Below are 11,331 nucleotides of genomic sequence, written 5' to 3' on the forward strand. Positions count from 1 at the left end.
TGTTTGGAGTGAGAACTGTTACTGAATGTCAAGAGTTAAGAGGTAAAGTTTGAGATCTGTGAGGGGAATTGATGTGAATTGATCTCTTACTTTACGTTGAGCCTATAATGAGCCACGTGAGACATTAAATCAACTCTTAAATGTTAATATTATAAATGAATAGCGCTTTACTCTTTGAACAATATTGCTTTGTGGTGCTCTTTATTTTTAAACGTTTTATGATCAGTTTCAGCGCACACAAAATGTATATTTTAATATTTTAACAATTTATGTACTTCATGATTGTCATAAAATGTAACTATTCAAATGTACATCTTATGCTTCTGTAATTATTTATCTGTAGAGCAGTTTTACAGGCTTTTATCATGTATCCTGACTCAAATAATGTGTTTCTAACAGCAAACACTCAGAATAAAGTGAGATGATCTGCTGATGATCCTGAATGGCTTGTTGAATGAGTGTTGATAGTCTGAGGCTCATCAATATTAACAGATCTGCTGAAAACACTCTTTATTTCATGACAATAGTTCCTGTTTTCACCTCATTTATTAGATCTCCTGTAAATTGTCATCAGTGAAGCTCCTCCCACTGCAATTCTCCAATAAATGCTGTAAATTCCCATCAGCTACAAGTGAAGACGAGCATCAGAGCATCAGGAAGAGCTGAAATCTGCAAAGACTGAGTTTATTAAAGAGGACAGTGGGAACATGAGTGATCCAGAACCCTGCAGAATGAAACACACTGAAGATCCTGAAGAACAAAGAGGTTGGTGTTTATTCTTCATTCATTCATGAGGCTGAAGAACATTCACGTTAGAAACATTCAAGCACTTCATCACATTTAGATTTAAACAGTTACACTATTTATTTATTGTTTATTTAACAGGGACAAATGCATTGAACATTGATTTATAAAGAATACAAAGTAGATGCCATGCATACAGGTTTATAGTCATGACTAATTTGCAAACCCTGTCCCTGGTTAGGCTTGTAAAATTAAAACAGAAATGACAGAGTATTGAATTTAAAAGATTATAACTATTAAAATAGGCTACATACAATAAATACATCCTATACATGCAATAAGATATGGGCTTAAATGGATGTAGAAATCTAGACACATTTAACAATACAACAACACGAAACTTTATGTTTGTATGCGTTGTGTTGTATCCTGTACAGTCAGTGTTCACACAATTGTTTCAGTTTCAGCCATTGCTTTAAATGTGCATTAAAAACCTTGAGCTCTGTTAATGTTTTCCACAATTTTATGCCTCTTACTGAAAATGATGTCTGACCAAATGTTGTTCTACGTTTTGCGGCTGTACAGTTTCCACTTATTGTGCCTCTAGTTCTTATTCCGCTCTTTTGTTTCACTACTAGTTGACAGAATATTTCTGGTGCAAGGTTGTTCACACACTTAAAAAGTAGGTTTAGAAATGAATAATTTACAAAATTGTCAAAACTCTAAACATTATGCTTCCTTAGAATGAGGCAATGGTGCCATCTTACAGGTTTCTGGTCCATTACTTTTAATGCCTGTTTATATAATGACCTAACGGGTGTAATTGTTGTTTGATTGGCCTGACTCCAATCAGTAATGCAATATGGTGGATGAGTAAATATCAGAGAATGCATAAACTGCCTTAATGAGTATCTATAGTCTTATTAATCGGAAGCAGTTTAAATTTGTCTTCTTGACAGTTCTGCACAGTCTCTTGAGAATCTAAAGCAACCCATAGAAATTTTACTTCATGTACCTCATCTATCTCCTTCTCAGCAATCTTTATTCTAAAATTTTCATTGACCTTTCCTTTTTATTGAAAAGCACATAGAGACTTTCTTATTCTGTCTTTATAGATATACAGTGCAATGCATAAGTGAATACACCCATGCTAAAATTGACTAAAGAGAGGAATAAAAAAACTTAATTGAACTTAATGCCTTAATTTAAAAAATTAGGGAAAATCCAACCTTTTAGGACACCAATTTTCTTTGTGAATGAATAATGTATCGTAAATAAATAAATGTTCTTCCTTAAAATACATGGTGCATAAGTGTGTACACCCCTATGTTAAATTCCCATAGAGGCAGGCAGATTTTTATTTTTAAGTGTTTTTTTTTTATAAATTTTTAGGATACTATGCATCCTGATAAAGTTCCCTTGGCCTTTGGAATTAAAATAGCCCCACATCATCACATAGCCTTCACCATACCTAGAGATTGGCATGGTTTTATTTCAGTTAGCCTAATAGCTAGTTTTATTTGCATTGAGAGATGATCTTATGGAAAGTACCCCATGCCAATCTCTAGGTATGGTGAAGGCTATGTGATGATGTGGGGCTATTTTAATTCCAAAGGCCAAGGGAACTTTATCAGGATGCATAGTATCCTGGATCCATGAAGTAACTGGCCTTTAAAATTAAAAATCTGCCTGCCTCTATGGGAATTTAACATAGGGGTGTACACACACTTATGCACCCTGTATTTTAAGGAAGAACATTTATTTATTTACGATACATTATTCATTCACAAAGAAAATTGGTGTCCTTAAAGGTTGGATTTTTCCTAATTTTTTAAATTAAGGCATTAAGTTCAGTTTCCAAAAGATGATTTTTTTATTCCTCTTTTTAGTCAACTTTAGTATGGGTGTCTAAACTTATGCATAGCACTGTATGTATATTTTGGTGCCTTAGGTTTTTTATGAGTGTTGTCTATTCTGGGATACTCAGTTGTAATGCAGTATGTTAGCATAAATTTCGCTAGCATTATGCTAATACCTAGTATAGTGTTACACTACTAGTGTGTTTATGTGTGGGCTCACCTGACATTGTATAGTTATTAGCTAATGTGTGCTATCTGGTATATTATTTGGTTATATAAGCAGCTAAAGTTACTTGAAGGGAAAGTTGTACTAATCAGGCTACCATTTACTAGCTTTACTTATTGCATCATACTATATACTCACGAAGACAGATAATCATCTGCTGGCTGTCAATGAATCAATTGAAGAGCATTAGAGTATTCGATTGCATTCTTACCGATGCACCAGTGGTCACCTATACTCAACTAGCTACAGTCCTAGCTATCAAGTCACCATTACAGACATAAGTGGTTGTTTCATGTAAAAGCGCTTTGAGTAGGCCTACCTAGAAAAGCGCTATATAAATGTAAATGTAATTAATTATTTCACCAGTGTTTGATTAAAATGATTTAAAAATCTAAATGTTATTAAGCTGCAATTTTAATAGATATATAATATTAAACTAATTTTAAATGCATAGAAATGCTTTATTAAAGGAAAAGATACTGCTAAATGTTTTACATTGAGCCTATGATAAGCCATGTGAGACATTAAATCAATACTAATAAATATGAATAGTGTTTTACTCTTGGAACAATAGTGCTTTGTGGTGATCTTTATCTGATCATTTTCAGTTTCTGCGCATATAAAATGTTATTATTTTAATTGAGAAAACCACTTTTATGATCCCAGACTAAGGTTAGCCTACAATTTAAATTTCTGGATTGTTTTGAAATAAAGTTTTATAGAGTAATATAAAGTGATGTGTTTATTTCAAAGTGAATTCATTTTTTCAGATTACATGATTTGTCAGTGTATTTTACAGTTCTTTAAAGTAGGTAATGCAGAATAGGTGTTCATATTTCACTCTCTTGGTGTTCATGTTGTAACTCTGTGTCGTCGGTGTTGCGAGAGGCAACACTCTTGAAAGTGTCGAACTAATACTTAGAGGGTTGTTCCCATATTTACACTTTTAAAGTGTTGAAATTATGTACATTGGTGTTGATTTCCGGATTTCAAATTCACTGTGCAGTGATTAATGTAGTTATTATAAGATCAAACTATATATTTAGATTGATTTGGACATTATGCTGCTGTAATCTGTAGTGGTTGAGGAAGATGAGTGTCATTGTTTTGTGTTATTGATGTTTTATCCATGTTATAGTTTAAGAAATAAGAGTATTGTCTTTCAGTGGAGCAGTTTAACAGGCTTTTATCATGTATCCTGACTCAAATAATGTGTTTCTAACAGCAAACACTTAGAATAAAGTGAGATGATCTGCTGATGATCCTGAATGGCTTGTTGAATGAGTGTTGATAGTCTGAGGCTCATCAATATTAACAGATCTGCTGAAAACACTCTTTATTTCATGACAATAGTTCCTGTTTTCACCTCATTTATTATGCTGATGTCTTCAGATCTCCTGTAAATTGACACTTAAAGCTCATTTCATTGGTGTCAGCAGACTGAGGGGATTTGCTGGCTATTATATGTACATTTATTTCTGTGTTTATGATGTTTAACTGTTTTTCTTACCATTATTCACATTTGGAAGAATTTAAGTTAGTTATATTCTTTTATTTATTTCTAGATACCTGTATTTTAATGAAGAAACAGAATAATGTTAGGATTAGCAATACAAATAATGAATGGATTGTTATTTCTCACAAGGTTATTCACTTGAGTTTGTGTTTCTGGTGTCCCACTTTCACATGCGTATGAATGGAAGTCAGTGGAAGGAAAAGTAGTGTGAACGGCCATTAATAATTCAAAACGTTTTTAGTAAAATAAATATCAGTCTCAAAGTTGGTGTCAAAATATGGCAACAATGGGATTTGTCCCTGGATTCAGATTCGATAATGTTTTAAAAATAATTGGAAGAAAAATATCCCTCGTTCAAGGAAATTTTCAAGTGTCAGTTAGTATAAAAACAAACTCAGTAACTGATATATTTTTGATTTTGGGCAGATCAGTGAAGCTCCTCCCACACCAATTGCATCATCAACGAAGCTCCTCCCACATCAGTCACATGGTCAGTGAAGCTCCTCCCACATCAGTCACATGGTCAGTGAAGCTCCTCACACATCAATTCTCCAATAAATGCTGTAAATTCCCATCAGCTACAAGTGAAGACGAGCATCAGAGCATCAGGAAGAGCTGAAATCTGCAAAGACTGAGTTTATTAAAGAGGACAGTGAGAACATGAGTGATCCAGAACCCTGCAGAATGAAACACACTGAAGATCCTGAAGAACAAAGAGGTTGGTGTTTATTCTTCATTCATTCATGATGCTGAGGAACATTCATGTTAGAAACATTCAAGCACTTCATCACTTTTAGATAAACAGTTTAACTATGAAACGGTACAGAATGTTTTGGGTTTTCTTCAACAAATGGTCAGTAAAGGGAGGTTTGAGAAATTTTTATATTGATTATCAACATACTATTTTAACTGATAAATAATCAATTTATAAAAAGGCAGCAAATTATCATAATATTTAAAACAGTTGTCTACTTTCTACTATTACTTTAGGGCTCACTTTCATGCCCTTTCAATTTATATTTCTTTCAGTGTATTATTTTGATGTACTGAATATTATTTAATACATTTTTCTTTCATGTCAGACCTGATGGAAGAGAGCGAGGAGAGAGAAGAACTGAGTGAAGAGGAGGAGGAGAGAGAAGAACTGAGTGAAGTGGAGGAGGAGAGAGAAGAACTGAGTGAAGTGAAGGAGGAGAGAGAAGAACTGAGTGAAGTGGAGGAGGAGAGAGAAGAACTGAGTGAAGTGGAGGAGGAGAGAGAAGAACTGAGTGAAGTGAAGGAGGAGAGAGAAGAACTGAGTGAAGTGAAGGAGGAGAGAGAAGAACTGAGTGAAGTGGAGGAGGAGAGAGAAGAACTGAGTGAAGTGAAGGAGGAGAGAGAAGAACTGAGTGAAGTGGAGGAGGAACATCATGTCAAACCTGGAGAAAAACCTCTGAGTTGCTCAAAGACTAAAAAGACATTTTTAAAGAAAAGAAGAGACAAGAAATCTTTCACCTGCACTCAGTGTGGAAACAGTTTCACAAGCAAATATGGTCTTGATGTTCACATGAGAGTTCACACTGGAGAGAAACCGTTTAAGTGTGATAAATGTGGGAAAGATTTCAGTCGATCTTCACACCTTAAAGGACACATGAGGATCCACACTGGAGAGAAGCCGTTCTCATGTGATCAGTGTGGCAAAACATTTATCTGTGTATCAGAGCTGAAGAAACACCTGACAGTTCATACGAAGGAGAAGCCGCATTCATGTTCTGTGTGTGGAAAGAGTTTTTCACAGCGGCAATATTTACATAAACATGAGAAAACTCACACTGGTGTGAGAGAGTACATGTGCTTTGAGTGTGAGAAGACTTTTACTACAGCGGGCAGTTTAAAACTGCACCAGAGAATTCACACTGGAGAAAAACCTTACAAGTGTTCACACTGTGACAAGAGATTCAGTCAGTCAGGACATCTGCAATCACATGAGAGGATCCACACTGGAGAAAAACCTTACAAGTGTTCACACTGTGACAAGAGATTCAGTAACTCATCACATCTGAAATCACATGAGAGGATCCACACTAGTGTAACGACTGAGTGCGAATCAAACACAAATGAAGCTTCCAGGTGTTTTTTTCAAACATAACTCCACACAGGACTCAACATTCCAGAACTTAAATCACCAATCCAGAGCCATAAAATCAGGCGCCAGCCAGTCTACGCTAACCAACGAAAACCCCCAGCTAAGAACTTTATGGCCATGCGGGCTTCAAAGAGATGAGCCCAACTAAAGGAAGAACGTGTCAATGTTAGATTGGTTCCAAAGACTGATTGGTTCAGAGATGGCTAAAGCTCGGTGCTCGATCAAGATAACAGCAGAGAAGCTGCTGGACTCCACACAGACACAAAACAGACCCCAGTCTCCTTAAGGAGACCTATGAATGACCCAGTGTTGAAATCACTTCAAACCAAAGAGACTGAGACTTTGACTCTGGGATCAAATTATCCCAGAACAATTGACGATGGACTTATAATCAAACATCATGCAACTACATAATTCTGTTGTTTTTACAATATGTGGGCATGTCTAATATGCTTAGATCCCATATAATTCATGTAATTGTTGTAACTATTAGATGCTTGAATGAAAGTGTGTCGTGCTTCCTATCGGTACGATCGTATGTTCTTAATTCAAAAGATGGCTTGAGTGAAATCTGTGTGAAATGTTCCGTATTCTTATAATAGTAATAATGTCTAAACTGTGGCCTCTTTCCTCTCTGCTAGAGCTTAGAGAGTAAGGAGAGCACAGATAAGCTTGATTTATGATAAGAGATGAAGAGAACGCCACCTCCTAAATTAAGCCAGTGTCTTAATTGGTCAGTTCTCTTAGGATGCTGGACAAACATGAGTTTAAAAATCTTAGACCTGAACAAAGTTTGCGCGCTCTCTCGGTGAAAGAATTTTCAACAAGATTGAAAAGGTGCGCGAAGGGAGAAGAGAACAGAAAGACAGTAACCATGTAGAAGCGCAGAGACAAAGAACCCAAATCAAGATCAGAAGAACGGGTTCAACAGCTTCATTCAAGCCATCTAACTACTCTCGTCTCAATTTCCTTTCTTTTCTTAGTTTCTTATTTTCCGTTGTGAGTCTCAGTTCTAAGTTAAGTTTTGTGACAAGATTTCGGCCCACGTTTCTTCTGCAAAGCCAGCTTCAACAAAGACTTTCATTCATTCGCCAGCACACCACGTGATTGGCCGCCCCAGACATCTGTTCAAGCACGAGGACATCAACCAACGAACGCCGACAAAAGGGAATCCCTACGCAACACAAGCAAGTAACCTCCAGACCAAAAGCTGAACTGGTTTATTGTATTGATTTAATAACCCGCTTAAGAAGGGTTAAATTAATGATTGATGGTTCGTTCAGGTTATGTCTTATAAGTGCATAGAATCTTGGGATTTCATCATCTCACTCTTTCCTCACTCTCTTCCTTTCTGCAACTCGTGTGTGTGCGCGTGTGTTTGTGTTAGATATTAGTTTTAGTCTGTGTCAGAATAATCATTAAAGTCTTGTATTTTTAAAGAGAAGTGTTACTTGTGTTATGTGCTTACAACATTAATGTCTTAAACTGCTGATCTAAGTTACCTTGTTAACTATAGTGTTTCACTATAGTTTGGATATTTATATCCGTTGAAGAATTACAGCCAGTTCAAATGAACCGCGAACGAGTCATTTGCTCGGTTGTAATAAGCGATTCTTTCGAATTCCCTATAAATTAATTAATAATCCCTTTGAGCTAAATTGACCAGTCAGAATCACTCTATTAACGCTACAGGGACATAAGATTGAATATCTTGCCTTCAACACCTGACCCAGCTGTGCTGCATGTCATGTGGTTTTCAATCAATTCAGACCAATTTCTCTCTCATCTTTGCAGAGAATTATAAACAAGCTAAAACCCACTGGCTCCTCTCTTGATGTAATTCCTCCTCGCCTTGTTAAACATGTGAAAACCTTTTAGAATTTAATAAATAAATGTCTTGAATCAGGAACTGTACCTGATAATTTAAAGCACGATTATTTAGCTAAGCCAAAATTGTGGAATATTCTGCCGGTTAGTTGTCACGTTTTGGGTTTGTTCATGTCATGTTTCCATGTCTGTCATGTGATTCCCTGTTTGTCATGTGATCCTGCCATGTGTATTTTCTTTGTCTGATCATTGTTCACATGTGTCTCTTGTCATTAGTCTGTGTATTTAAGCCCTCATGTTTGCCATCTGTCTTTGTCAAGTATTGTTTCTTACCACTTTCAAATAATGTGCATAAATGTGAATCTCTGAACATTCTTAAGTCATGCATAGATCCTGGCCATTTTGCGTTCAGATTTGGGATATGGAAGATTTTAGTCAACTACCTTTTTTATTTGATATAATATTACTAATCTGGAATTAAAAACCCCAATAGTAACTGGGCTGCACATTTACATTATGGACCCCCTTTCTGTTCACATAATCCCCTTCATTGAGGCCTTGATGGTCTAGCCTATAGTCTATGGTACCAATCACGTTAGTGAAGCCTGAGTGACATATACTGTAATCGGCATGGTTAGAAATTGATAGAAAAGTGTAAAAAAGGAATAAATGTTTTAAGATGCTTGTCAGGTGCTGATTGGGGGGCAAGTTGCAGTGATCAGGTCAAATATAGACTATGGAAGTATGGTATACAGTTCTGCTAATACAACTTAACTTAAAAAAATACAAGTAATACAAAATCAGGCCTTGCGAATTTGTTGTGGAGCCTCTCCGGTAGTCTCACTACAAGTTGAATAGGTTGGTTTCACGTGACGTCACGCTGCTGCATCGCGAGAGCGCGAAATTCAGATGGAGGGCAGGAAGTGAAATAGCTGAGGATCTGCCGTCTGATAAAATGCCAATGCATTAGTTTAAATGTAGTGACGCACATTTGTGAATTTGTCAAATAGATGGGTAGTTGTGCACACATTAATAATTAGCACCATGCCTATTCATTTGTAGTTGTTTGTGTGTGGGTTGTGAAATGCTTAAAAACCTCGAAAAGAAAGTCTCAAAATCCAAATTAATCAAATGAGATCGACTCAGAAAAGACGTCAAAGAAAGCACGCGTGCCACCTGATCAGGGCTTGACATTAACACCCGCCAAATGCGGGTGGCTTTTGCTCGTGGAGGGTAACATAGTCACTCCAACTAGCCACTTTGGCTGGTTGAATAATTGTAGTCTTTTCAAAACGCATCTGAAATAAGTGTGACACTACGACACTACAACTCCCATAGGGCTGTCAGTGAATATTCTAAATTCGAATATATATTCTAATAGTTTTAAAAAAACAGAATTTCGAAGGTGAAAATGAATATTCGAATGTGGAAAAACGCACGCGGTAGCAGAGGCGCGGCTGTCTGCTTTGCGAGTGGGCGCGCTGCCGGAGGGTGTCAGGGACAGGTAACAGGAAGAAGTGTTAACGTTAAACAGAAACATTACCAAAGTGTAGGCTACTGTACTGACTGAATAGATATTGAACGAATAAGGTAGGTTAGATACAGTAGTTTCATGCACTGCAGGCTTCCACTGGTTTGATTATTTACTGTTTCATGTCAAGGAAAAGTTCCATGTTTACCACAGCACAGCTCGCTCGGAGCGTTCAATGTCGGTTTTATATAGGCTACTGTAAAACTTAAATTATTGTAAATAATATTTGTTTCAATCACTGAATGAAGCCTGCTCTATAAGAGTCGCGACCTGCACAAAACTCTTGATCAGCACTCAACATTTGCTTATTGTTGTTGTTCATTTAAACCGTTATGCGCAGAGAGCGTGACGCCTCATTCGCGCCGCAAGACCTCCAGACGCGCATAAACGCGTCTTTAGAGAGTGAGAGAGAGAGAGAGTGAGAGTGAGAGAGTGAGTGAGTGCTGTGGTCTTGGCCATTAGTTGAATTACTTGGTTTTTGTGTAGGTAATACGTTGTCAAATATGTTTAAACTTAAATAAACTACCTATACAAGTAGGTATGTCTCTTTGTATTAATTTGTCCTGTTATTGACAAAATGCGCAACCAGATGTTTGAATATAGGCTGTGTTTTTTTTTTTTTTTGACGTTTGAATATTCAAACGTCATTTTTGAGCTATTTTGACAGCCCTAATGAGTATTACATGCACACAGTGTTGCCTTGCACTTGCGCGCTTGTGACCGACAACACAGAAATGAAGAGACAGTTAGCTGCATGCCCTGCTGGAGTTACGTCGTATGCCGGTGTGGAGCTATGTGGCGACATATAATACATAATAATACATGGTTTTATTTTTAAAAAAGGAGCCTTACACACAACCTTATCAGAGCTAATGATAATGACCTGTATTGTTATATATTTATGTAGTCTTGATTTGGGTGTGTACAGTGGTTTTACGTTTAAAAGGGTTGTAAATCTAGTTCAAGTAAATTTTAGCACGCCATAGTCAACTTTTATCAGGTAATTTCACAAAAACAAAAATGTGGCTAGTAAAAATGCTGTGTGGCTAGTAACTTTGGAAAACCACTAGCCACATTGGCTAGTGAGCAAAAAAGTTAATGTCAAGCCCTGCACCTGATCCACACATGCACATCTTCTGTGTTGCATGTGCAAATTATGATACACTAATACAAAGGAAAACATTTGTATTCACAAAAATGTCTCTATTTGTACAAATTGCTTCACATTCATTCAATTTTGAATTTTGCACACACAAGTTGAAAGGCATGGATAAAACATTTCTGCAACATGTATCAAGTTAATTTATAAGTGTGCTTGCACGTGTTAATCATTTTGATACTATAATCATCCCATATTTATCAAATTCAGGAACGGGTTGGAAATGAGAGGACAAGATATGGAAATAGGAATAAAGATGTCATTATTACAAGGTTAAGAATTGGTCACACTGCATTAAATTATAGTCTTTATAAAATAGGGAAGCATGATAGAGGAAACTGTGA

The 11,331-nt window shown here is 36.5% G+C and overlaps 1 protein-coding gene across 3 annotated transcripts in view; it reads left to right on the forward strand.

Annotated features, from left to right (window-relative positions):
• The window catches only part of LOC311293744 (uncharacterized protein), a 26,353-nt gene extending 18,439 nt beyond the window's left edge, over window positions 1-7,914 (forward strand). Inside the window, exons 1-4 of one of the 3 annotated variants that reach the window (XM_084414236.1) lie at window positions 552-765; window positions 4,772-4,867; window positions 4,924-5,063; window positions 5,428-7,914. In XM_084414236.1, coding sequence (XP_084270362.1) covers window positions 5,006-5,063; window positions 5,428-6,473 — 1,104 coding nt within the window. In that variant the 5' untranslated portion in view covers window positions 552-765; window positions 4,772-4,867; window positions 4,924-5,005 and the 3' untranslated portion in view covers window positions 6,474-7,914. Of the gene's footprint in view, window positions 1-551; window positions 766-4,771; window positions 5,064-5,427 lie in introns of those variants that run through there. The other 2 variants (XM_084414234.1, XM_084414235.1) reach the window with 2 other exon arrangements.
• The last annotated feature ends 3,417 nt before the right edge of the window (window positions 7,915-11,331 follow it).

The sequence above is a fragment of the Rutilus rutilus genome (genome assembly GCF_951802725.1).
Source record: "Rutilus rutilus genome assembly, chromosome: 1".
NCBI lineage: Eukaryota > Metazoa > Chordata > Actinopteri > Cypriniformes > Leuciscidae > Rutilus > Rutilus rutilus.